This window comes from Mustela nigripes, chromosome 3 (genome assembly GCF_022355385.1).
Source record: "Mustela nigripes isolate SB6536 chromosome 3, MUSNIG.SB6536, whole genome shotgun sequence".
Classification (NCBI taxonomy): Eukaryota; Metazoa; Chordata; class Mammalia; order Carnivora; family Mustelidae; genus Mustela; species Mustela nigripes.
The window spans coordinates 45,909,608-45,936,471 of NC_081559.1; the positions used below are offsets into that span (position 1 = coordinate 45,909,608).

At 58.6% G+C, this 26,864-nt stretch overlaps 2 protein-coding genes across 5 annotated transcripts in view; one reads left to right on the top strand and one right to left on the bottom strand.

Moving 5' to 3' along the window:
- Window positions 1-2,840: 2,840 nt before the first annotated feature.
- Window positions 2,841-18,438, bottom strand: MAB21L4 (mab-21 like 4). Of its 4 annotated transcripts, none has more exons than XM_059393893.1 (8): window positions 18,348-18,438; window positions 15,090-15,258; window positions 14,322-14,490; window positions 10,417-11,105; window positions 7,381-7,606; window positions 5,589-5,742; window positions 4,190-4,546; window positions 2,841-3,349 (listed from the first exon to the last, which is right to left on the bottom strand). In XM_059393893.1, exons 4-8 carry the CDS (start codon window positions 10,898-10,900, stop codon window positions 3,257-3,259), a joined length of 1,314 nt encoding a protein of 437 aa, XP_059249876.1. In that variant the 5' UTR covers window positions 10,901-11,105; window positions 14,322-14,490; window positions 15,090-15,258; window positions 18,348-18,438; the 3' UTR covers window positions 2,841-3,256. The 4 variants fall into 4 exon arrangements, with proteins under 4 accessions (XP_059249876.1, XP_059249877.1, XP_059249878.1 ...); XM_059393894.1 differs by having other exon boundaries at window positions 10,417-11,193; XM_059393895.1 differs by lacking the exons at window positions 15,090-15,258; window positions 18,348-18,438 and having other exon boundaries at window positions 10,417-10,861; window positions 14,322-14,484.
- Window positions 18,439-18,533: 95 nt separating this feature from the next.
- Window positions 18,534-26,864, top strand: part of CROCC2 (ciliary rootlet coiled-coil, rootletin family member 2) — a 59,985-nt gene continuing 51,654 nt past the window's right edge. The window contains exon 1 of the mRNA XM_059393892.1: window positions 18,534-19,350. Coding sequence (XP_059249875.1) covers window positions 18,835-19,350 — 516 coding nt within the window. The 5' untranslated portion in view covers window positions 18,534-18,834. The remainder of the gene's footprint in view (window positions 19,351-26,864) is intronic.

Sequence of the window (26,864 nt, forward strand, 5' to 3'; positions counted from 1 at the left end):
TTCCAGGTGAACACAAACCATCTCTAACTCCCTCCTGCACAGGACTTGGAGGGCACATGTTCTGCAGCTCGGCCACCAGGAGCCTGTGCCGACGCCTTCCACGCAGTCCAGACCACCCACCAGAGCACCTTGGCTACAGGTGTTGTTCGCCACATTTCGAATGTATTTTATTTTTTAAAGACTATTTTTATAGGAGTTTTGGATATATAGCAATATTGAGAGGAAGGCATGGAGATATCCCATAAAGGCCCTCCTCCCATCACCAACGTCCCTCAACAGACAGTGCATGTGTTGTAACTGAGGAAACCGCATGGACACGTCACCATCACCCCAAATCCATCATTCACTTTACGGCTCACTCTCGGTGTCGTGCCCTCTGCAGGTCTGGACACATGTGTAACAACACATATCCATCTGCATTGTTTCATACTGAGTATTTTCCCTGCCCTAAAAATCCTCCATTCTTCACCTGTTCATCCCTCCCTCCCTCTCTCCTCACCCCTGGAACCACTGATCTTACTGTCTCTGTAATATTGTCTTTCACAGAATGCAGAATGTCGCCTTCTCAGATTGGCTTCTTCACTTGGTCATAAGCGTTTAAGTTCCTCTACGTCTTTCCGTAGGTTGACAGCACATTTCTCTCTAGCACTGAGTGATATCCCGGTGTCTGGTGGACCAGTCCGTTTATCCACTCACCCACTGAAGGACATCTTAGCTGCTTCCAAGTTTGGGTGATTACTTGTTAATGTAGCTGCTGTAAACATTCATTGCAGGTTTTGCGCAAACATGAGTTTTAAGCTCTTTTGGGTAAATACCAAGGAATGCGATTGCTGGATCGCGTGGTAATAGTGTGTTTAGTTTTGTGAGGAACCATCAAACTCCCTTCCAAGTGGCTGCCATTTTGTGTTCCCCTGAGCAACAGACACAAGTCCCTACTGTTCCGCATCCTTGCCGGCGTTTGATGTCAGCAGTGTTCCAGACTTCAGCCATTCTCATCAGCGTGGAGAGGTTTCCCGTTGTCGTTTTCGTTTGCATGTTCCTGTGGGCACTCGTTTCATGTACTTCTTCACCATCTGTGTGTCTTCCTGAGCGAGGTGTGTGCTCAGGTCTTTGGCCCATTTTTCAATCAGGTTGTTTGCTTTCTTGCTGTGTTTTAATATTTTTTTTAAAAAATACATATTCTGGATAATAGTCATTTGTCAGACATGCCTTTTGCAAACATTTTCTCCCACTCTGTGGCTTGTCTTACTCTCTTGACATCATCTTTTGCAGAGCAGGAGATTTTCATTTCAATGAAGTTCAGCTAACCGATTATTTCTCTCATGGATTGTGCCTTATCTTTCAGTTAATCTTTGGAAAGGGCATAGGTCTGTGTCTAGGTTCATCATTTTGAATGTGCATGTCCGGTTGTCACAGGGACTTTTTGCTGCACTATATTGCCCTCACTCCTTTGTCAAAGATCAGTTCATTATATTTGTATGGGTCTATGTCTGGGCTCTATATTCCATTCCACTGACCCATCTGTCTGTTGTTTCTGCCAATATGGCACTGTCGTGATGCCTGTAGCCTTGAAAGGAAATCTTTCAGGAAGTCTTGAAAACAGTACCATCAGTCCTCCAACTCCGTTTTCCTCCTTCAGTATCATATTGGCTATTCTGAGAGGGTCTTTGGTCTCTCTATATACCTTTAGAATCAGTTTGTCAACAGCCACTAAATAGCTAGCCAGGATTGGGATTGCGTGGAATGTATAGGGCAAGTTGGGGAGAACTGACATCTTCGTCTTTGGAGTCAAAGTGTCCTACAAGGCATCAGATGTTGAGTCTTCCTATCCATGAACATGGAATATCCATTTGTTTACCTCTTCTTTGATTTTGTTCATCAGAGTTTTGTAGTTTTCCTCACATAGATATTTTACATATTTTGCTGGATTATATCTAAGTATCTCATTTGTTATTCATCTGATTTTTGCTAAGGTTGTACTGGTAAAATAGGGTCTTTCAGGATGATGCTAAGTCATTATTGCCCCTGGGATACAGGGCGTTTTGCTAGACTATTTTGGCCATGAGCATAGAAGTGCTTTTGAAGTCTTTCCCTTGGCCTTTCCTACCACTAACAGACATCCTGATACATACTCAGATACTGAGGAAATGATTATAGGGTGGGCCTTTGTACCCACTGTGAATCTGATTGGACCAAGGTTCTGTGCTCTGCAAGCCCCTCTCTAATGGCATTTTGTATCCCCCTGTATGAATGTCAGCTCAGGCCCTGAATCCCATGGCCTTCAAAGGACCTGGCATTTCCTGTCCTCCGTGTGTGGCCCATGGCCATTGAAGCTTTGGAGGAAGCTGGGGAAGATGCTGCTCCATGCACTTGCCATGGGAGCAAGCTCAGCAGCTTGTCTCTGGGAGACAGCTCAACAACTGAGGAATGAATATAACTGAGAGGCAAAGAGGGTAGAAAGTAGAAAACATAGGTTCTCACGTGAGAGCTCAGTGGGGAAGGGGCTGCACACTGGCTGTTACGGGCTGATGAGAGAATGTGGCATGGGGAAATGGAGCACTGAGGACAGATGGAGGGGATGGTGTCAGATGCCCGGAGATACCACCTTACACAGGAGAGGGGGACCACCCCCTTGATGAGACTGGCACAGGTAGGCAATGGGACCTGCAGGTGTCCCCTGTCGGCTTCAGTTCATTCGATGAATTAGAAGGTGGGGACATTTGGGGAAGAGGGTGATCATTTACAGGAAATGAACAAAGTTGGAAACTGCCCACTAGCTTCTTTCACTTCTATGTCTCCCGGGGAAATATTCTCCATGCAGATGTACAGAAAGTGGTAGGTGCCATCCCCACTGTATCCAGTGCGTTCCTTTATTCAAGGTCAGATATACAGTATTTCGTGGCCACAAAGCAGCATGTGACATAGGTGGGCACAAGCCGTTGAGCTCCAGGTCTCATGCAGACGCCCGGTTCTGAGAGTCTGATAACATCACACAGAATGGATCAATACCCATCTGGTGAAGCACAAGGCGCCTTCATCCCGGGCCCTGGGGGGTCAGGCTGCTGCTCCTGGGGGCCTGCTGCCCGGCATGCTCAGACCCCCACCAGGCCATCCCCAGACAGGTGGTCCCTATGGACATCTCTACTACCCACCACCTGCCTCCAGGTGAAGCCCATTCTCCTCTGCAAATGGCCTTCTATCCTCTGTGGGGCCGTGGGGCCAGGCCGTGGGCAGTAAAGACTGATTAGGGGATTGCTCAGCACTCCTCGTTGTCCAGAGTCCTGGTCTTCTGGAAGATGCTCTGCATGGCCGAGATCCGGTCCTTATCCTGGATATTGAAGACCTGGAACTGCAGATGGGACAGGGCATAGTGGGGTCACGGAGCTGTCTGGGGGACGCATCACAGGAGCCTAGACACAGTGTGGGACAACACATGGTCCTTCACCACCAGCACTTCCTGCCTCTGGGTCTCTGCCTGGTCCTCCCCAACCTGCACGGTCCTCTCCCACCCAGGGCCCTCTCCTTCAGGTGTCCTTCTTCACACACAGGTATCCTCCCCAGGTGGGCCTGACACACAGAAGGCCCCACCAGGTGCTTGGAGAGGGCTGAGGAGGCAACTCTACTCTTGCTTTCATCCCTCCAGCCCCCATGGGTCCTGGAAGGAGATTGTGTTGGCTTTTTAGGTGAGGGTGGGGGTCAGCCCTGGGGGAAAGGAACAGGAATGAGCTCAGTAGGAGCAGGGGAAGGGAGGGCTTAGCAGAGCTGACGGCACCTTGAGGGCTCAAAGAAGGGCAACTGGGAGAGTAGCCAAGTAAACCCTGAACAGGCCATGGGGGTAAACTCCTAGGGACACAGCGTGGGACTCCTGAGTGCAGGGAGGCAGCAGGAAACTGTCCCTGTGAGGCCCAGGGACAGCCACACCCATTCACCGGGAAGAGAGTCCCAGGGTAGGAAGGTGGGGCTCGAGCTCTGGTCATGTGTGGCTTTAGGGGCAGTTCTGGTGGGTAACGGAGGCTGGCTCAAACCTGGCCTCCAGGGGCACTAGTGGGCAGGGGCCCTCATGGCCTGTCTGGCCTCCAGATGCCCCAATCTTGCCGACCAGAGGACCGACCTACCCGGCCTTCCAGCTCTGTGCCCACCTCATGTCCCCCTGGGCCTGTCTGAGACCCCCTCATCCTGCCACGCCCACCTTGTCCAGCAGGACGTCAAAGTAGGCGGTGGCCCAGTAGGCCGGGTTGCTGGCAGGCAGCTGCAGGAGCGCCTTGACCCCACTGCCGAGGCGCGGCGGGGGGCTGCGGCCCAGGTGGGTCACGTGGATGCGCAGGGATGGCTCTGGCTGGCTGGCGAAGTGTTCCACGTGCTGGTACAGGGCGTTAAGGTCCAGCCCGGTGTCCGCAAGCAGGTTCCGCTCGGGGTGGAGGAAGTCCGGCAGGTTCCTGGTGGCCAGACAGCAGAGCAGCACCACCAGCAGCCGGTACACGGCGCCCTGCAGCTCTGCCCAGTCCTCTGGCTCCGGGAAGAGCACTGCAGCCCACAGCAGCACAGTCTGAGGCAGGACTGGGGGTCAGAGCCCACCCGAGCATGTGGCCTGCTCCAGCCCAGGGGCAGCCCACCCCACCCGGCTTCCCCACCAGCCTCACACCTGGCCCCTGCAACCCACCCCCCTCGTCCAAACCTACCCCCCAACCAGCAGCCCCCTGTCCCATCGGTACCCCTCCCCCACACTCCATGACTCTGCAGCCCTCTGCCCCACCAGCACCTTCCCCTACACTCACTGCCTCTCCTGGAGGTCCCAGGGTGGGCTCAGCTCCTTCCCACCTACAGTCTCTATTCTGGCCCCTCCCCAACTCCCCGAGGGCGAGGTACCCCGCCCCCAACCAGCTCCCATCCCAGGACCCCTCAGCTCCTCTGGCCCTTTGCTTCCTGCCCCACTCCCCTCAGATGATCATGATCTCCTACTGCGCAAGGCAGCCTGAGCAGAAGAACCCTATCCTTGGGCATTGTCCTGGTGCCTGTGTGTGTGTGTGTGTGTGTGTGTGTGTGTGTGAAAAAGCCCTAAGAATGGAGCTTCCTGACTGCACCAGGCACCCTCTACTCTCCCTCTCCCTGAGGCCCTTAGCCAGAGGCCCCTCCCCTGCCACACCACTGCAGCTACCTCTCTGTGCCCTCACTACCCCTCCTCCCACCAGCCCCCATCATCCTTCGCTCACTGTGGGGCTCAGGAGCCACTGCCCCAGACCCCAAGGCCACCCCCCCCACCAGAAGATGGCAACCCCTCAGAGGTGGAATGGAGGCCTGCAAGGGATGGTGAATGGGTCAGAGGGAGCTCCTGTGACAGGCCAGCCCACACCCCTAGCCCCCCTGAAGACCAGCCTTACACTGCTTCCCCGACCCCAACACAGCTCACCACGGGCAGACCCCACACAGGCCAAGGAGGACACGGCTCCAGCCAAGTCCCAGCAGCCTAGTGAGCAGCTGAGAGCTGCAGACAGGGCTGCTTCCTCTCAGAGGGGGAATACCTGGCCAGTGACCTTCACAGCCGCCAGGGGCCCTTGCACCCGAGAATCCCCCGCCCCTGGCCCATGCACCTTCAGATGGCCGAAGGTCAGGCCAGGGCTCTGGCCACCATCACGCCAGCTCTCGTGGTTGACCCGGTCCAGGATGGAGAGGCTGTCCAGGCGGTGGCCCGGGAAGGAGCCCAGTGCACCTAGCAGTCTGGTGAGCAAGTAGTCAGTGCAGACCCTGGGAGTCGGGAAAGGCACACCACAGATGGTTAGCGTTGTGGCCCCAGCCAGGAGTCTGGGCAGCCTGCCCCCACCACTTCGCCCCAGGAAGAAAAGCCCCCAGCTTCTGTGGCCTCCCCGCGAGAGGACCCGCATGCGGTCCAGGCCATGACAGGACCAGTGGCTGCACCCAGCACACCCTCCCCATGGTTCCCAGGCCTGTACGTGTTGGGCAGTCAAATGGGAAAGGCCAGTGTTCTTGGAGAGACATGTAGGCCCCACAACATGGAGAGGTGGAAGGAGCCTCCAGGCCATCTTGGCCCTTTTGTGTGGACAGGAAGGTGCCACTCTGACCTGCCCAGGGTGGATAGGCAGTTCTGGTCCTTGGGCTCGCACGTCCACTCCATGCCCCATTGGCAAGTCCAGCCTTCCCCGGGCGGCCACACAAGAGCTTGGGGCACTGTACCCCCGTGGCACTCACTGTGGACTTGCTGAGCCACCAAAGGGGTAGAATCTGAGGTCCCCCCCAAGGGCCCCCCTCTGTGGAGTCTCAGTACTGGACAGCCGACTGCCTGCACACTCAGAGTCTGAATGGAGGGACAGGGGAAGGATCGTTCCCTGCTGGCTTGCACGCGTGACTGCCCAGCTTACCCTCCCTTCCTTCCCACAAGCCCGGACAAAGCCCTGCTCAGGGTGAGGGGCTCAGAGGCGCTCAGGGGAGCCTTTCTTTGGGGGCAGAAGGCCACAGGAGGGCATAGCCAGCTCCATGAACATCGTTGACTTCCAAGAATTACCTGTAAGAGCAACACCCACCCCAACCAGGTGCCCTGTTCCCAGAAGCAGCACCCAGCGTAGGAACTGGTGGGCGGGTCACCCCCCTCAAATCACACCACCCCTGCCTGCAAGATGCTGTGGAAGCCATTTCGGAGCTGGAGGGGGCTCAGTCCCTGCCCTTGGCTTGGGGGTCTCAAGGGCAGCTCAGCCTCCACCACGTGCCCCCCACCCCCGACTCTATCTTTCTATCTCACAGACACCAACTCAGGGCCTCCCTTTCCTGCAGGTGCGTCTGAGGAAGGGGCCTCAGCACCTCACCGGGATGGAGACTGGAGGTCCACAGGAGGCTGGCTGGGGAGGAGACACGCAGCTAACCCCATGGGTGGGGGACACACCATATCCCATCTGGGAGGATGCTAGCAAATTCCTCTGGTCACCCTCACTGTGCGGGGACCCCTCCCAGCCACCCCAGGACCCTGCGTGACCCAGATAAGTCTCTGTCCTTTGCCGCTTTCCCACCTGAAACAAAGGTGTCAGTCCAGGTCTCGAGGGTTCCCTTCCAGGCGGCCTCCTGCGCTTCCCAGTTTCTCCCCGTCTCTCCTCACAGCCTGCCCTGCCCACTCCTCACGTGGGGTGGGGGCACAGCTCCCCCCTCACCACTCCCTGCAGCTGCAAGGAGCTAAAGCTGGCGGTAAGGAGTGAGCATCCTGGCCAGATCCCACATGCCCTGCCCCTCAGAGATCCCAGTGACATTGGTATGGATGGCTAGGGCAGGGGGGACATCACTGCAGACCTTCCGGCTCAGAGTGAGGGGAAAAGTGGTGGGGCAGCCCCCTTCCTGCCAGTTCCCCAGGACCCCCAGACCCCAGGAGGCATGTCCTACCTCCAGTGCTGAGCACTGGCTGGTACCAGCGCCACCTTTTGGCTGACGATCCTTTTCAAGCTGCCTTCAGGGAACCCATGCATCAGCTGGGCCCCCTCCAGGGCGGGTACCCTCTGCCTTCTTCGTACCACAGGCACGACGTGGAAGCACACTGTTCTCCAGCCACTGGAAACCAGCAGGGACAGATGGAGCTCCTCCTCCCTCAGGCTGTCTGCGTTCAGAGACCCTGCAACGACCGCCATGTCTTGGAGTCCCCATCTCAGGCTGCCCTTCACACCTCTTGGAAGGGTCTGAGGAGGTGCAGGACGGCCTGGGATGTAGCACACGTGTAGCCGCACACGTGTCCCTGAAGGCCTGATGTTGGACATGCTTAGTGCCCAGTTCCCAGGAGGGTCTGAATCCGAGGGCTGACAATGAATGAGCCTGCCCTCCCTCATTCTACTCCACACCCTGGGTCCCCAGAACCGCATCCCAGACTGCACATGGGAGTAAAGATGCTCCCACATCCCTCATGGCTGACGCAGCCCAGCGCCCACTCCCCTGACCCAGAGCCCCCAGACCAGCCAGGAGGGGACATTCCAAGAACAGTAGGGGCACTCTGGTGTGACCCGGGGCCCTCTGGACTTCCATGTCCGTTGTCCCTCTCCCCCCGCCACCGCCCGCCAAAACATATTGATACCACAGAGGGAGAAAGGGGAGCTGAACAGTGTGGGGAACCCTCGCATCTCCAGCCCTGACCAACACCAGCCAACACTGGATTCAGAGCGGTCGCCCCTTCCCTCCCCTGGCGCTGCCCAGCGAGGGTGCTGGTTAGAGGTCAGGGACCAACCTTCTGGGAGACATGTACCAAAGGAGGCCCCCAGTATGTGCCTAGGAGAAAGGTCTCTACGGGACTGAGCGCAGGAGCTGCATTCCCAAACTATTCCACTGCACACAGCCCACCAACGCCCCTCGCAGCACTGGGGGTCCTGTATGAAGGAGCCTGCTCCCCCATTAGGCAGACCCTTCCCCCAAGTCTCCTATACGGTAGTTCTGGGGCCACTTCTGGGGACCTAGCCCAGAGCAGGTCCTGGTCCTGCCCCCTGGGCCACTCTATCCCCCTCCAGGAGCCCCAGTTTCCTTGTTAGTTAAAGGAAGAAAGGAGTTGGGTGATCCCTGGCCCCTCCCAATTCAGGGTTTGAGCTGCAGGTGGTGGCTTTATTTCCTTATCTACTGCCGGTCACACCTTCCCGAGGTGGAGGCAGGCAGCTAGGCTTGGAAGGCAGCCACACCTGCAGCCCCAGCCAGGTCACAGCCACACCCTGCCTTAGCCCCTAGGCTGGTCTCACCAGTTTCTGCCCTGGGTGGGAGCATCCTGGACCTTGTCACCTGGAGGGAGCTGCTGTGTTTCCCTTTTAAGGTACGTGTCAGGAAGCAATGCCTGGAATTTCCCTGCGTGCTCAACTCAGGCGGGTGTGGTCCCAGGCGCCTCTGCTCTCTTAGCCAGGAACTGAGGACGGTGGAGTCCCAGGGATAGTGAAGATGGGCAGCTCAGAGTGCGCCCAAGTGGCCCAGGCTTGGCACACCCCAGCAGGTGTGTCTGCTCCCAGACGGGCCCAGGGCCGGCAGGGGCTAAGGCCAGGTGGGAGTGGCTATGATCTGTCACAGAGGCAGACAGACAAGTCCCTGCGGTAATTGAGAGGTTCAGATGATGAGCAGAGAAGATGTGGAAGGGGCTGGAAGCTGGGCAGGCCTAATGACAGGCTCCGACTGCCCCGAGAAGGTGGCCACCGGCCCCAGGTCACCAGGCAGGCCTGGGAGGGGCCAGAGCTGGAAGTTGTTCCCTCTTGGGGCTGGAAGTCCACCCAGGAGCCACTCTGAACAGCCCAGGGCGGGTCACTCTCCCCGAGATGGGCTATCTCACTCTGGCATCACAGCAGACATGAGGACCAGCCGCCACCATGGGCCTGTCCTTCCCAAGGGAGGCTGGGCATTCTGTTTTGGTTCCCAGTCCCTGCCAGGACAACCCAATATATTTGCTCTGGTCCCCAGGAGGAGGCCCTGCTGTCTGGATCTCTGCACCTGCCTCTTCCCGGGACTCTCACAGTCCAAGCGGCCCCCACTGGAGGGAAACCCGCCATCTGTGGTTCAGCCAGGAGCCCTGCACTCCCTAGGGGCTCACCACCCCGAGTCACACCATGTGGGCACCCAGACAAGACACTAAGGCCAGACTCCAGCATGGAGCCTGCTCAGGGCCCAGGACACCAAGTAGCAACCGGTCCATGCATGGAAACAAAACTGTGTGTGTGTACACACACGTCCACACACACTCTCATGTGCGCCCACTTCTGCATGCACATGTGCACATACTCACACACGTGTCCACAATCCTGCACACACGCTCACTCACTCATATGTACACACTTCCACCTACACATGTGCACACACTCAGACATGCGTCCGTAACCCATACATATACACATGCACACACATACTCTTCCCAGTGCGATGTGACCAGGGATTGCACTCAGGGACATCTGTAAGGACAGCGGGCTGAACCAGAGCTGGTAACAGGACCCCTCGCCCAGACCTGTGGCCGGACCCTCATCTAGCAGGTCAGCGGGAAGACGGTGCCCTGGCAGGCGTCGTTTCCAGCTGTTTCACTAGTAACAGCCTGTCCACTGTGGCCACCAAAGTCATCAGGCGACATGGAAACACATGACCTGTCTTCTCAGAAGTGTCTGGAGCTAGAAAGGACCTCAGAGCAATGTCCCTCGACTCGTGTGCCCTCTCAGTGTGTACACTGAGAGACCTCGTCTATGCATGTATGCGCACACGTGCACACATACACACTGCCATCACACGTGTGCCCCGACACACCCCAAGAGACCCCGTCTGTGCACACACACGCATACACGCACACACAGCCATCACACATGTGCCCCAACACACACACTGAGAGACCCCGTCTGTGCACGCACAGGCACACACGCATACACACACACACACACACACACACTGCCATCATGCGTGTTCCAACAGTTGCTTGGTGGCTACCTGGTGCGATGAGGCTCTGGTGTTTGCAGTGCACGATGGCTGCCACCAGAAGGTCCTTGAGGACACGCAGGACCTTGCTGGGCACAATGTGGCTGCAGCAGGTGCCACTCCCCTCCGAGGAGATGCTGGAGACATCTTCGGCTGTCCACTGCTCCAGGTTGGCCCCTTCCCTGGGGACACCCAGGCGGCAGGACGTGGGGCCATCCCCTGCCTCGGCGGCCCCTACCTCTTCAACCAGGAGGACCTCGGCATCCACCCACAGGGGTACCTCCATGCGCACTGGATCCTCGGAGGAGCGCAAGGCGAACTGGAAGGCCTCCAGGTCCCGGGAGTAGTCCACGAGGAAGCGGGGGTCCAGCTCATGCACGCGCTCCAGCACCACTAGCAGCACGTTCTCTGCTCGCTGGTAGTCCTGTGCCCGGGGCGCCCCCCTCGAGCGGATGGCCTGCAGGTAGTGGTGCCACAGGGACACCTGTACGGCCATGGCTGGGGCCAGGGCACAGGGGCAGCCAGGGACCGAGGACCCAAGGATGTATGCAGGCCCCGGAGAGGAGCAGGTCTGCGGGTGGGGCCCCAGCTCTCCGCAGAGCAGAATTCCGGAGCTGCCACTGGGTTAAATAGCTGAGCCAGGCCCGGCCTTTGAAGTGGGGGTGAGTCAGTCCCCAACAATTAGGAATGTCACTGGGAGCCTAGGGCAGGGGGAGGGGCCGGGTCACAATTCAGCTCTGGCTCCTCCCTCCTGTCACACAGAGTGCCTCTTAGCAGTTCCAGAGAGCCCTGGAGAAATACCACAGTCAGGCTGCGCTCCTGCCATGGCTTGACCACCTCCCGCAGGCCATTCCTGGTGGCCCCCCCATCCCTGTGCAGCGGCCACAGAAACTCTGTGACACGCAGTCTCCCACCAGCCTGGGGGAGGGACACAGGACAGCCTCCTTGCTCAGATGACAAAGGTGAGAGCTGGTGGTAGCCTTCCCAGGCCCCCGGAGGGGCAGCCCACTGCAGCTGCCTCTGAGGAGCCTGGATGGCAGGCTAGGGGGTCTGCACTCCCCCAACAACCTCATTTTCCACTGAGGCACCTATGCCTGGCCAGAATTGGGGAGCCTCCAATTGGGGGGGTCACCTGCCAACCCACCACCCAGGTGAGAATCTTGCCTCCTCTCCCTGCAGTGCCACACTTCCAAACCCCAACCCCAGGCCCTAGCTCAACCTTAAGGAAGCCTGTACCCACCTGGGTCTGTAGCTCTAGGGGACATCTCCTGGGCTCCTTACCGGGTGGAAAGTCTCGCCCTACTGGCCGCTTCAGCACAGCACTGGGAGCCCTGCCCGGCCCAGCCTGTCTCCCAGCTCAGGTGGGCAAGTCCCAACCAGTCACCAGGGAGCCGCCCCCGCTGACCCTTGGCCCTACTGGGCCAGCCCTATATGCACACACCTCCCACCCCCCCACCCCCCCACCCCGCACCCAGTGTCTGCAAACAGTAAACTTGGAGATAGCCCCTAATGAGGTTTCCCGGAGACACAGCCCTGCAGCCCTCAGGGTGAGCCCTCTCCTCCACCCATACTTGGGCCTCAGATACACAGAGCTGCAAGCAGAACCCAGATGCAAGGGGCACCTGGGGTTCTCATTGGGTTAAAGCCTCTGCCTTCGGCTCAGGTCATGATCCCAGAGTCCTGGGATGGAGTCCCACATCAGGGTCTCTGCTCCGCAGGGAGCCTGCTTCCTCCTCTCTCTCTGCCTGCCTCTCTGCCTACTTGTGATCTCTGTCAAATAAATAAATAAAATATTAAAAAAGAAAAAAAAAAAAAAAGAACCCAGATCCAAGGTGCTCACTTCTTGGTCCTTGGAACCCCCAGGGCCTGGCTTTCTCTTTCATACCTCCCAGGACAAAGAGCTCACCACCTCACAGTGCAGCCCATAGCACCATCAAAGAAAAGACGAGTTTCCTCCCTCAGACCTGGCCTGGTCCTGTCCTCTGGGGTTGTCCAGAGCACGTCAGTCCCTCTCCCAGGGCAGCTGCTCAGTGTCAAGGATGCTGATGCCCTTGGCCGGCGTCCTACCCCATCCATACTGTGTTCTGCTCCCCACCACACACTCCGTGTGGCCCTTCCATTTTCACGGGACTCTGACCTATAGGGAGGGGCATTGCTGTGGAGGACCTGGGTCCCGCGCTCCTGACTCTGGCCCTGTCTGTGCCTTGGCTCCACCATCTGCAACCCGTGATATCACATTTCTCCAGCTTCCTTGGACCTCAGGGCAATCCTGAATTCCCCCAGGAGAGCAGGTGGCCCCACTAGGCACGGCGCTGCAGGGACCTCCCCGACTCAGGGGCGGCCCCAATGTTGTGCACCCCACCCCCGGTCCTGGGAGCCCCCTCCTCAGGGAGAGTGACACCAAAGTGTCCAAGGCCAGTTGTCTGCTTTCCCCTCCACTGCTGGTCAGCTTGCCCTCACTGCCTCCACTACCACTCCCTGTGACATGTGTTCCACATACCCCCCTCCTTGGGGCTCAGGGCCCCGGGCCCTAGGCCCCACGGCAGTTCTGTGTATGCCCTTGGACTTCTCACAGACCGCTCGCACCTGATCTCTTGCAAGGGCAGGGCTGGGAGAGAAGATGCAAGAGCAGCCCTGGCCCACTGGGCAGTGTCTGACCACAGAGGAGCCATGGAGTTCAGGGGCTGCAGGTCACAGAACCCAGGACCACCACCCCGCAGACCCCAGGGTGGGGCAGTGAGGGGCCCGGGAGGGTCACGGGGGTCCGCGTGGTGGGCAGTCAGCAAAGGAGTTTGCCAGCTGGTGGACATGCCACCCCCAGCACAGGTTCATGCAGCTTCCGTGTCCGAGGACTCCCTCTCCGAGGGAGATCAGCGCAAGCGTCCTGATCCTGTACTTCTGGAGCTCCTGGTTGTGCTACAAGAGGGGGACCCACATGCAGCCCACAAAGTGGACCATGGGAGTCTGGCAGCAGACCCCATGTGACCTCCGAGGCCCCCCATGCTCACTAGCCCCCTCAGAGAGCATGGGCTGCCACTCAGACATCCTAGGCCTTCCTGCCCAGACCATATCTATCAGCCACAGCTCTGGGCCAGCCCACGCAAAAACAGATGCTGCCTGAGCTGCCAAGTGTGATCTCCCAAAAGGGTCAGCAAGGCCTGAATCAGCCACAGAGTCCCAGGGGGCCCCTTCCTCTGGGCCCAGGGGCAGGCCTCTCTCTCCAGGCCCTCCCCTTCTCACTCAGCCCATACGCCCAGAGCACTGGCTGGAAGCTGCTTCCACTCAGGGGTTCACACAGAATTGTCAGACCTCAAGAGAAGACATACCCAGAAGCTGCTCTCCAAGAGACCCTGGGGGAGCCGCTGGGCGAGCTGCTGGCCGGCCTGGGAGCAAAGCCCTCGGCAGAGAAACAGGGAGCACAGGATAGGCCACCAAGACACGGCCACGCTCTGATGGTGACCCACACCTCTACAGCCACCAGCTGCCCAGAAACCAGCAGCCCTTTCTGCACGATGCCCCTGGTGGGCCGGGCAGTTCCTGTGTGCCATGGATGCAGGAGCTGCTGAAGTGAGCGCTCCAGCACCAGAGGGTCCCTCCCACATGTGGCTTCTGTGGGCCTAAGGTTGGAACAGCAGTGCATGCCAAACTACACACACCTAGGCCTGGCTCCCGGGGTCCCTAAAGCCCCACTGTCAGCAGTGGCCTGGTGGTCATGGGCAACCCCATCTCAGCTGGATGCTGGTCTGTGGCCCAACCACATCCAGGACACGCAGTCAGGGTGGCCAGAATCTGACATGCACATCTGACTGGCATGGGTTGCAGCTGTGAGCGCGCACTCGTTGCTTCTGTGGAACATCCAAGCCTATCGGGCCCGGCCTGTGTGTCTGCCCCACCTGGTCCTCCTCCTCCTAACTCACCCCAGGAAGGTCGCAGCAGCAGCAGGGAAATGGGGTGTCTCCCCCGGCCCCAGCCTGCCGCTTTTCCCTGGAGTCCTGCTGAGAAGGCCCTGCTTCCTTTCCCAGCTGCCTCCAGCCTCCAGTACAGGCTGCAGGCTTGTGGCACGGGCTGGGGATTGAGGACGAAGCCCTATGGGAAGCAGAGAGACCGGGAAGCAGCTGGGGTGGGTTAGGGGGACAGGGTGTAGCCCACGTGGACCCCAGTGGCTAGGGGTGGGAAGAGCCATAGCGCCAACGGGGTCAAGGCCTGGCCCCAGGAGGGGGCCTGCACTCCCGAGGTGGGGCTGTGGTGAAGGGGCCTCAGGGCACGGACCCCAGAGCCGTCAGGCACCAGGGTCCACGGTCACTCAGGAAGCTGAGCCCAGGGAGACGAGGCAGGAGCCAGCAAACTAGAAACCACAGCGGGAGAGAGAAACAAGCTCCTCACAGCCATCCCCAGGCTGCGGTCTGACCAACCGGCCAGCCCAAGCTGCTGGAGCATTTGTGTGCTGGACATCAGGGGCAAGGAGCAAACCCACAGAGTGGGAAGGAGGGCTCAGAGAAGGCCGGGCCCCACGCTTCCGCACGGGGCCCTCGCTTGGCAGGGGAACAGTCCAGGCAGGAGGGACAATCCCAAAGTGGTGGTGGGGCTTACAGGGAAGGGAGCCAGGCCCTAGGAGGAGGGGTCCCCAGCCCCCAAATGGATCACAGCCCGCATCCCCGCCCAGGCTTCCTTCAGGGATTTCTCACGTGGTGAGAACGAGGAAATGGCTCTGGCCCTCGGCTTCCGCAGGGCTCCCACGCAGCTACATCCCTGTCACTGGGCGTGACAGCCCAACCGTCTGAGCACCAGCAGCCTGTGGGTTTATGCTGCCCCTCGGTTTCTGGTGATTTCTTGAAGGGATCTTCTGCAGAGTCACTAGACATGAAAGGCACAGAGCACAGGACTTAAATCACCGCTCCTCGTCCCCCCGATCCCAGCGGCCATCTTCTGACCCCCCGCCCATCACTGCCCATCACCTCCCCTCGTCCCCTAGGTCCCATGGGCCGTCATCCATCCTGACCCCCCGGCCCATCATTGCCCAGGAGCCCCGCGGGTCTGCTTCTTCGAAGGTGGCCTCTCCCACCAGCCCCAGAGCGGTCTTCCCTCCCCTGGTCTAGGGAGGACACGGGGGCTGTACTACCTGCCCGGGAGCCTGGGGCTGGGGGCTGGCTACCCGGCCAACTGCCTCCTTTTGCAGAGACCAGCACAGGGGTGCCCAGCTCTGGCATAAAGCCCATCACACCCTTCTACCTGCACCACACCATCGAGCAAGGGACACGTGGGACTGCACATAGGAGGTGACAGCCCACAGGGCAGCTGACAGGGGTGTTGGCCCAGGAGAGACGGAGGGCACTGAAGAGGCGCTGGGGAGGAAATAGGCAGACCTTCCTGTGGAAGATGCATGTGTGCTGGTGGCTGGGGTGTGAGGGTTCATCTGTAGGCTGCTGTCCGGCTCTTTGTGGACACTTGGGGTCCCCCAAGGAGAAGCAGGTGTGGGCCAGCACTGTCACCCAAGAGGTGGCCATCCTCAGCTAGTGGCAGAGGCAACCAGGAGCAGAGCTAAGCCATGAAGCTTTGCAAGGCAGGAAGGAGGCTGGGGCTGCCACAGCCCAAGAAGGGGGCTGGCAGAGGCTGTGGGGAGAGGGGTTCTGAGGGTCTCAAATCCAACCACTCAGTTACATAGCTGCTACCTCTGTCCCCTGGTTCAGGGGTACAGACACACTGACAGTGACCAGTAGCCTGGGGCACTCCCCCCACGGGCAGTGCCTGAGCCCGAGTGTCCACAAGGAGTCTATATTTAACGTAAGTGCAGAGTATGCAGCCTGCTTCCTGTCCAGCACCTGCAAGGGACACACCCGATGGAGGCCGTGACCCTAGGTAGTTGAACCACAGCTGCTGGCAGGAGTCACTCCTCTCCTGAGTGATCACCCACCGTCCCGATGGACTGTCACCGAGGACAGCTGGCTCTCAGGGAGGGGGGAGGCGGGCAGGTCCTCAGGGGACAGAGTCACTGGAGAGGAGACTGACACCTGGACAGATCCTGGAGCCAGTTAGGGTGGCCCGGCTGCTAGGAGGCCCTGCGGGGCTAGGACAGAGGCAGACCGTTCCTCTCCTCCGGGGTTGCCCTGCGTGTGACCCATCTTCAGAGGACAAATCAGGACAACGTGTCCCATCCACGGCAGGCCCGGCCACACCCATCCCTGTCATGCCTGTCAGAGCGAATATAAGAGATGTGACCAAGGATTGGCCTTCACACCAGGAAGCCAGCACTTTGGTGCGAGTTTTGAGGTCCCTTCCCCTCTTGGAGAGGGTCTGAATCAGATGTGGCAAATTCTGGTGCTCCCAGGGCCGGCAACCAACAGAAAAAGTTGAGGCCATTCTCTTGCTCTGGGTTAGGACCAGTTGTGGTCTTTCCTGAGCCCTGCCCCTGCTCATCCCACAGAGGTGCTACCTGCATGCTAAGGACCTCTATAACACCCTCCATCCACTCCAGAACATTCCCCAGGAGCCATGCCTGGGCCCAGGGCTGCCTGGTCCCGAAGGTTCTCCTTCTCATCCATTGACAGCCCAGGACCAGGAGCCACAAGCATGGACACCAAGCAGTGAAGCCACGGAGCCTGTGGAAGCCCTGAGGGGCTGAGCATCTCCCTAGAGGAAAGGGTACTGGGGTGTGGGCGAAGGCTGACCTGTGCCGGGCTTCTCTGTGTGGCCCGAGTGTTTAAGGGGGAGAATAAGCCGAGGTGAATGTTGGGTTGGGGAGTAGGGGCAAGAGGCACGACAGGCTGTCCCTCCAACCACGGAGCCGCAACTCTCCTGGTTTCCTGAGAGAGATGGCGGATAATGACGCCGGCCTCCACAGCCCCCTCGTGCCACCACCACAGGGATGTCCCACACTGAGCTCCCGGGGTGGGAAGACTCACTGGAGGCAGGCCTTACCCTCTATGCCCTCAGAGCCCACCTCGTCGGGGTCAGAGGAGGCCCAGCCCCTGAGCAATGTTGCCGCTCCCTTTGCCTCCCTGAGGACACCTGCCTCACATCTCTCCAAAACCCCTGGGCTCAGATTCTGGGGGGAGGGTCCTATAGGCAGCCTAGGGTGCTGGAAGTTACCTAAGCTACAGCATGGGTCCCCTGGGCTCTGAATCTGGATCTCGGCTTTTACCTTCAGAAGCTGGAGGTTATGCTTGTCCAGAGGGGCCTGGCACAAAAGGACTGGCTAGGGCCCATCCACTTGCCTATCCAATGAGCCCCATGCCAGCCCTGCAGGCCCAGTGGGACTACGTCCAGCCGGGGAGCCTGGCCTGTGCCTGCGTGAGGCACTCCGGTGGCTGTCCTTCCGGGGGGCAGCCAGCAGAGGCCCTGAGGATTCCGGAACAAAGATCCCGTGCTTCTCAAGGACAGCTTCCTTTAAGCACAGGTGACCTGGTCTTGGATTTCCATCTTGAGGAGACAGATTGGTCCCTCGAAGTCCCTCAGCAGCCCTCCCACCGAGCATCCCCCCTCACCGCCAGGTCCCTTCTGGCCTTGCCCAGGCAGGCTGACTCCCATCTTCTTGAGTGGCCTCAGAGGAGCCCAGGCTCTGGGGGTCCCCGGGACATCCCCAGAGTCCCATATTGGTCTCCTCTCATTCGAGGGGCAGTCATTCCCGGCTGCTGGGCCCATCTCCAGCAGCTCTGTCCCTATTCAAGAGGGACTCTGCTGGGAGAGACCCAGCTTGGAATGAGGCATGGGGAGGGGACACCGGTCTGCCTTGATGCCCAGTGCCAGATTCAGTCCAGAGGCCCCAGGAGGCCCAGGCTGGGAGGGACACAGGTATGTGCCTGTCCCTCACTTGCTCCTGGGCCTGGATCCCATCACCCCAGTGGGTGAGCTCTGGGTGTCCCTGCTGGTCCTTTATGTGGCTCTGGAAAGTTTTCAGTGACAGGGTTACAACGAGTATGGCACAAGTCACCTGTGGAATAGATTACCTTGAGACCGAGCTCCAGAGGGAAGCGTCCAAGTGCAAGGTTAGGATGATGGGGGTCTCCTTTGGTCCTCGGGAAGGTGGTTTCTCCTCTCCAGGCGTCAGTCTACCCATCTGCTGGACACATTCCCACTACTGACCTGAAAGTTCTTTTCTAGATGTTAGAAAAGAAATCCATAGGGGCTCCTGGGTGGCTCAGTCGTTAAGCATCTGCCTTTGGCTCAGGTCATGATCTCAGGGTCCTGGGATCAAGCCCCACATTGGGCTCTCTGCCTAGTGGGAACCTGCTTCTCCCTCTCTGGCTCCCCCTGTTTATGTTCACTCTCTCTCTCTGTCAAATAAATAAATAAATAAAATCTTAGAAAGAAAGGAAGGAAGGAAGGGAAAGAGAAAGAAAGAAAGAGAGAGAAAGACAGACAGACATAGCTTCTGATTTTCCCTTAGGAGAAAGCTGATGTGTGGCCCCAAGCACACAATTCCTCCCAGGGAGAATGCCCTTGGAAGGCCAGGAGCCCTTCCCCACAAGGGCGGGGGAGGGGGAGACCTGGGGGAGAGCCAGCCCCTCTGGCTGTGGTCTTTCAGGTGAACAGCTTCACTCAGGGCGTCTCCAGTGTCCAGGAGACCGCTTGCAGACAACAGCGTTCCTTAGTCCCCATGGCAACAGGGCCTGCACTCTTGTTTCCAGGGAAACTCAATCCTCAGCGTCGCGGTTGCCCCAGCAACGCCTCTGGCTTAGTTGGCTGCTTGGTCGCCAGCCCAGAGGGGGCAGCTGGACACCCAGACCGACCAACCGGAGGAGCCAGGTGCTGCACAGGTGTGGGGCTGGGTGCACTGGGGCAGGTCCCAGCCTGGCCAGGGCACCAGGAGGACACTCACCGGGCAGCCAAGCCCCGGCTCTCTCCCTGAGTCCTGTGCTCCCATCCGAGATGAGCTCTGTCTCCAGCGAGCCTGGCCACGGGGATGCCACTGCAGAGCGGTCTCCGCTGGGGCTGGACACCGTGATCCAGGTCAGTGGGGCACCCGCCCTCTAGCACCCTCCTGGGAGTAGTCTCCGAGGGCACCTTGGGAGGGTGCACGGAGAAGCCACACCTCCCCAGCTCCAAGAGGCCCTCAAGCACTCACGTGGTCAGCACGAGCACGCACACTCGCGTGTGCACGCACACATACACCAGGGCAGCCTCAGCTCAGGAGAGGGGCCTGGGGAGAGAGTGGCCTGGGCGTGGGGAGACCTGAGTCAAGCACCTGGCCTCCCCGTTCATGCCTGCATGAGCTCAGGCCACCGGCCCCCTTCTCGAGCCTCAAGGTCACAGCCTGCGCACTGTGGGTGGGGAGTGACGGACTACCCTTCCACACCGGGGTCGCACATGCTGGGATCTCATTCCCTGATTTCTTCCTGGCAGAGTGTGGGAGCCGCCATTGCTGGGCAGATAGGGTTCATCCCAGGATCTATTCTGTGACTTCCAGAACTTTCCCATGTGCATAACAGCAACAACAGTGGGGACCGAGAACTCTCCCCCTGCCCCTCTCTCCTTCGTTCCCCTACTTCCCAGAGTCAATCCAGTGCAGCACCACCATCCCCACTCCTCAGCTGCCCCCCGACTGCCATCACCTGGCTCTGGCCACCTGGGCCAGGCCGTCCCCACCCTGACTGACCCCTTGGGGATGCCAGTGAACCCTCGGTGCCCTGGCTGACTCAGTCATTAATTAACCCGGTTCTTAGAATCTCAGAGTGTGCTGTAGGAGGTTGACGTGGGGTTGACGTGGTCAGAGAAGAGTGATTGCCCATGGTTGGTGCCACGTGATTACATAACACGGTGCAACCACCCTCCACATGCACATGCACATGCACACCCCCGTGCACACACGCATGGTGCCCACATAGGGTACGACATGATGGGACAGGATCCTTGAGTTGGGCGATACAGCAACACAAAACAAGGGCCGGGCCTGGTGACTTTGTCTGGCTCCCAAGACTCTCAATTCTCTGGCTGGAGAGAAGGACCGGCAGAGGGAGGTCAGGCTTGCACATCACAGTTTCCAGACTCCTTCAGCCAGGCATCGCACCCTCCCATCAGCTGTCAGGGGGGAGGAGTCTATCATCCCCTCTGGATTCCAGGAAAACGTAGGCTTGAGGGTTGAAGCACGTTGCTATGGTTACCGGGGTCTGAGGGAGAAACTCGGGCTGGAGCCATTGTCTGGCATTGGGCGCAGGTGCCTGGCGGACAAGAGTGTCCCACAAGTCCCCACTACCTGTGGGAAACTGTCACCTGGAAGTCACAAGGAGTCATACCCGAGGTCCACACCGCCCACCCAGCCAAACCTGTTATTTGCATCGTGGTGATGGAGATCCGAGTGCCGACACCCCAGGGGGTGAACAGGCAGGCTGGCGCCAAGAGATGCTCAGATAGGCCTGTCCAGACGGGGAGGCAGGCCCACGGGGCTCCTCCAGCCCCGCCAGCTGCAAATGGAGAAACTGAGGGGCCTGGGAAGGGGCGGTTTGTGGATGGGGGCCTCGCAGGGGAATGGGCCTGAAAGTACCCCGGTGCCTAGAGAAGCGCCCCTTGCAGCCTGGGCCAGGTGCTCTGGGGCCTCCTCCTCAGAGCTGGGTTCTTGGGGCATCCGGGCCCAGAGCAGAGAGACGGGAGAGCCCGAGCAGGGGGCCAACACCAGAGGGCTCTGGATTCTGGGTTCAGTCCCTTTAAGAACTACCGAAACAGATGCTCTTTCTTTTGGGTATAGGTTCTGATTAATGATAATTTCCTGGGAATTTGTCCACAATATCTGAATTTCCAGACTTACTGACAGAAGTTATTTCCAGTATGTTCTTGTTCTTGTTCTGATGACTGAGGACCTGAAGCAGGTGGCCACCGGCCCCTGGAACTGAGGGGCTGGAGAGCCGGGGCTTCCCGCGTGACATTGAGGGGACCCGGGGCAGGCCAAGAGGGGTCGGTCACCCTGAGTGATACCACGTTTCCTTTTCTGACTTCAGCCATTGGTTGATCCTCTTTCCAGTATTTTTGCCTTCTGGTCCATTAATGTATAGACTTATTATCCTTTGCTTTTCAGTTCTTTGGGATTGTTGTTCATCTGACTTTTTGAGATGTGTGCTTATCTCATTAATTTGCAGGTGTCTTTAAAAAAAAAGATTTTTTTTTAACCGTGCGCCTGGGTGGCTCAGTCGGTTAAGTGTCTGACTGTTGGTTTCAGCTTGGGTCATGATCCTGCGGTTGTGGGATCGGGGCTGGCATTGGGTTCTGTGCTCAGTGTAGACTCTGCTTAAGAATCTCTCTCCTTCTTCCGGTCTCACTCCCTCCGTCTCTCACGTGCGCGTGCATGCTCTCTCTCAGGTAAATAAATAAATAAAATCTTAAAAAAAGATTTTTTTAACTTCTTAAAATATTATGGTAAATATAGATGTATCTAGGCATAGAATTTACCATTTTCACCGTTTTTTTAAGTGTGCGGTTCAGCGGCATTGAGCTCCAGCACTTTCTCGCCTTCTCAAATGTAAACTCTGTCCCCATGAAACACAGACTCCCCACCCCCACCTCAGCCTCTGGCACCCGCCTTCTGCTCCCTGCCTCCATAAATTTGGTTCCTCTCAGGACCTCGGTGGTGGGGTCAGACACTAACTCTCCTCTGGGCCTGATCCATTTCACTCTGCGCAGTGTCCCTGGTCGGGGGGGTGGAATCCATGCGCTCGCCGTGGTCACAGCGTCCTTCCTTTGCAAGCCTGGATTGTGCTCCACTGTGCGGCTGGACCAATTTTTATGTCTCCACTCACTTGTTCACAGACGGCTGGGTTGTGTGAATACGCTGCTGGATCGTTGCTGTGCAAATCTCCCTTCCAGTCCCGCCTTCACTCCTTTTGGGATTCACCCAGATATGGGGTTGCTGGGTCCCCCAGTAACTCCTGGTTTAATGTGAGGAAACCACCCCCACTGTTTACCACAGCAACTGTATCATTTCCCACTATCTTTTGGTTGTTGTTTTTTTTTAAGGTCTGCTTTTCTTTCTAAACAATGCATTTGCTACCTTCCATACATTTTGTCATAATAATTTTTGTCATTATCCAGTTCAAACTGTTTCCTAATATCCATTTGATTTTATCCATGGGTTCTCTAGAAGTATAAACACCCTGATTTCCAAACACATGGGGGTTTTCATATTGTTTTTTTAACACCTCGTTTGACTACACTGTGCTCAGAGGTTTGTTTGGAACATCTTGGCGAGGACAAGCCTACTGGCATCCAAGTGGGGACAGGGAGGTGAGTGGATGTACGGAGCTGACCTCAGGGAGGAGCTCCATGCTGGAAATAGACATTTGGGGTTGTTGGCAAGTGAGTAGCCGGGTGTGTGTGTGTACATAGAAAGAGGAGCTGGAGCACTCTCCACTCAAAGATGAGGGAGGCAAGAAGGAACCAGCCAAGGAAACCAAGACCAATGTCGTGAGGACAGCTGGGAGGGGTGGTGTCAGGAAGACAGTGTTTCAGGGAGGAGGTGGGACCCACCTGCTGCTAACAGATCAAGGAAGTGGAGACCACGGACCACTGGGATTAGCAGCATGTAGATCACGGGTGACCCTGACTGCAAGGTCCCCTCATGGGGCATGTAGGAGCAACACTTTTTTTTAAGAGTGGTATAAACTAAAACAGTCTGAGTCTATAAGAAAGGTCTGAAAGAGAGAAAAATCACTGATGCATAAGGAGAAGGCAGGCTTGCTGGAGCCATGTGTTAGGGGCATAACAGAAGATGAGGTGTGATGGGACAGGATGGGGTGGGAGGGAAGCTGAGGGGGCCCACCCATGGGACAGGAGCTGGGATGGCTTGAAAGCATCACAGTGTGGCAAGCCCCCATTAGTCACTTGCCAAGGGCCATGGTCTGTCCTCCTTCCAAGCCAGCCAGAGACCAAGGCGCCGGCCCATCTTGAATCTTCCATCCATTTGCCCTGATGCAGCCAAGGTCACAGCAGACCTGGTTAGATCAACCAGCTATGCTGATCAGATGGGCCACATCCCCATCCTTGTTCAGACACACTGCCCTTCCTGCTGCCACCCAGGGTCCAAGGGGACTGTGGTGGCACAGCCACCAAGGGGGCAGGTATTCAAGCTTTCCACAGTGTCCTCTGCGCCCTCCTCCCCCAGGCCCCACACAGACTTTGAGAACCCTCCCCACTTCCTTTGCTTCCACTCTTCCCTCTACCTGGACACCTGATCTGTGTCCCCACTAGCTGTTGGACAGCTCACCTGCCACTTCCTCTAGGAGGTCTGTGTGGGCACTGCAAACACAGGAGCAAACAAGACCAACAGGGCCCTTGCCCTTCCAAGAGTTCCTTAATATAAATTGTTTGTAATTGGTGATTTGCTCCTTAGGCTGGGTTTTCCGCCATTCACATGGTGACCTGTGCCAAGCGTTGATCATGCTGGGGACACAAGAGATAAATGACAAGTTGTCCCCCCTCTCCCCCAGATGCCTGTTCGGTGTCTGGCCCGCATCTCCCATTTATTATGAGTTGAGGACCAAACGGCCCCCCATAAAAGCACGGCCCTGCTCCTGGGGTGATACCCAGTGCCCCAGAGGGCTCCACAAATGCATAGAAATCTACACTGGCCAGTGCTGAGACACAGCAGTCAGTGGCCAGGTGCTACCCCAGACACAGAGAAGCTCTTTTTCCTCAGGAAACGGAACCTGGCAGGCATTCACCCCAGCTAGGGCCCTCTCTGCCGCAGGCCAAGCCACGGAAAGATGGCAAGCAGACGTCCGGTCGCTGGCCTTGGCTGCAGGCCCTGTCCTCAGAAATGTTCTCCCAGCTGTGCGCGCTCCTGGCGAGGGCCAAAGCCTGCTGCCAAGGGATGCGGAAAGGCCTGTGGTGCCCACAGGGGGTGGGGGGGGGGGGGCTGGAGCAGGCAAACAGGGAGGAGAACAGGGTCGGGGGTCTCGAGAGCCCATCTCCCTGGGCTCAGGGACGTGCCACACTGGGGAGGACTCCTGAGGCCAGCATGCCTGCTGAGACCCAGTCTCCAGCCACCAGGAAGGTGCCAGGACCAACACAGGTGGCTCAGTCCTAACTCTGCCCTTTATGAGTGCATGACCTTGGGGGAGCCCCCTCACCCATAAAGTAGACAAGAGTGGGTGTGACAATGTTCGCTAAGAAATCCTCAGTGGTGAGTTCCCTGCCTCACTCTACTCATAAGGGCTCCAGACCGTCATGACCTTCACTTCTCGTGGCTTCTCAGCGGGGCCAGTGAGCCCTGCACCCTTGCACGTCCCCCTGCGGGTGCAAGTCCCCCTGGCCCAGCCTCCTAGCTCAAGGGCTGGGACAGGCGCAGCCTCTTGCAGTGCCTCTAGCGGCCACACGGCGGCACTGTGGGAGCTCGGCCGCCTGGCCCTGGCAGCGGCGGGCGGGTCCACGCGAAGAGCCGCCCAGGACAGCCCCTGGAGTCTCACTCCCTCCCTAGGTCTGCTGCTGCCTTAGGACGCTGCAGCCTTAACCTGGCTGAGCTGGGATCGTCCTCAGGACGCTGTCTACTAGGGTGATTTTAATGAGAGGTTCTGGTGCCCCTCCCTAACCGCCCCTGGGGTGGTTCACTCTGGGGTACCCAAAGATCCCCCTCAGTCGGGTACAGGGAGCCTCACCTTCTCCATCTTGAAGATGCCAGGCTCCTCTTGTGAACCCCTCCTTCTCTCCGCCTGGGTCATAGGCTGTCTGTGTCCCCGTGTCCCTAGCAGCCTGGACGTCCAGAGGGGACACTCAGGGACTTACTGATGCTGCCCCAGCAAGAGGAAGTAGTGACCTTGCTCTTCGTGATTTCCATTCCTGACCTACAAGGTCATCTGCCCTCTGGAGAGGCCTCCTGTCCCGCAGACTCCACACCGCACCCTCCACAGAGCTGCAGCACCCCCAGGGCTCTAGGATGCCCCCTCCCACTTCACAAAGGAGGAGCTGAGGCAGAAGACACACCCAGGGTCACAGCTTTCGCTGGCTGTGGTAGGGCAGGGACCCCAGCCCAATTCTCATGGGGAATCCTACTCTGATCCAGGTGGGAGATAGATAGGGGAGCCCAGGTTCCTACGCATGCAGGCTATCCCCTCCACACAGCTGCAGTGGAGAGTGGAGCAGTGGGGAGCGTAGCGGTGACCGTGACCAAAGGGTGCCTGGCCCCCTAGGCGGGGATCTGCTTCCATGGACAGGGCCACACAGGGGCTGGGAGCTCGCCTTTAGTGCAAGTTGAGCTGAAGAGGGCGCTGGGGGCAGGAGGAAGGGTAATGGCTGGGTTCAACTATGAGTCTGAGGTCTTTGGGGAAACCGACGTCCAGCCCTCCGACGGGCTGAGAGTACGGGACGGGGCGGGGAGTGGGGTAGCCCGAAGTCTCCCTGTGCACTGCCGGGACACGCTGACGCCCAGTCACCGGAGCCAAGCCACAAATAGCCAGCTGGGGAGGAGGGTCCCGGGGCGGAGTGAGCAGCCTCTGTGGGCCAGACTCAAGGCTGCCCGGAACAGGCAGAGAGCAGCGAGGTCCTGCCCCCAGGTCCGTGAGGCCCCGCGATCCGCCCCGGATGGAGACCAGGCGTCTCTCCTGGCCCCGCCCCCTCCTGGCTCTTCCCTTTCCCCTCCCGGACCCGCCCCCTCCCGATCCTCCCCCCTGCCCGGCCGCCCTCCCCTCCTGCCCCTCCCACTCCCCGTTCCGGGCTTGCCCCTTCCCCGCCCTCAACACCCCACGGTCCCTCCCCTCCGCGCGCCCCCCGCCGCGCCCCCTCGGCTCCAGCTGGGCCACGGCCCATCGCAGGCACCCGGCCACAGCTGGAACCCATTACGCCCCCAGCGCCTCTTGGGACGTCTCGGCTAATAAGTGACCCTCTGTAAATGTTAGGAATGAGTCAAGTTTATGCGGCGCTGCTGCCTTCCCGTTAGCGGGTGGCGCCTCGGATGCCCGAGGGAGCGGGGAGGGTGGGGGAGGGCGAAGGGGCAGAGCCATTCCGGGCCTCGGAGGGAGAGCTTCCTGGAGTTCATTGTTCCTACAGCGGGGCCGCTACCCCGCTGAGCCTCAGTTTCCCCCGAGTGCAAATACAGGGTTCAGGGCAGACAAAGGCCTAGCCCCTTCAGCCGCCTTGCCTCCCGGGAAGACATTAGAGGCGGTTGATGGTCTTGGCACCCGTGCCTTGCTTGGCCCAGAAAGGGTAGCAGGCATGTCCTCCCAGGCCCCCAAGGCAAGCTGCTCACCTCCCACCCCGGGTAATATTGAAGGGGGTCATCTGGGGGAGATGTGGGGGGATGGCGCCTTCCCAAGGCCCCCTGCTGAGTCAAACTCAAACATCCTCCTGCAAAGCAAGACTCCAGCCTGAAGAAGGGCTGGGTCCCAGGTGGGCCAAGACTAGGGTTCTCTCTCCAGGGGGAGGGCAGTGGAAGTCAGGCAGTGGTATTTGCTCAGTGATGGTCCAGGAACTGGGCTGCTGTTGGGGATCAGAATGGGGCCCTACCAAGTGTCATGCAGGAGCCCAGGTCTGGGGGTGACTCTTGG

Bases quoted from the DNA above. Each gene is read 5' to 3' on its own strand.
- MAB21L4 (XM_059393893.1), bottom strand. From the start codon at position 10,900: ATGGCCGTACAGGTGTCCCTGTGGCACCACTACCTGCAGGCCATCCGC. The intron at 7,607-10,416 runs GTAGCCACCAAG...CGGTCGTTGCAG, and splicing joins CCAGAGCCTCATCGCACCAG to GGTCTCTGAACGCAGACAGC. The intron at 5,743-7,380 runs GTAGGACATGCC...CCCGACTCCCAG, and splicing joins GCCAGTGCTCAGCACTGGAG to GGTCTGCACTGACTACTTGC.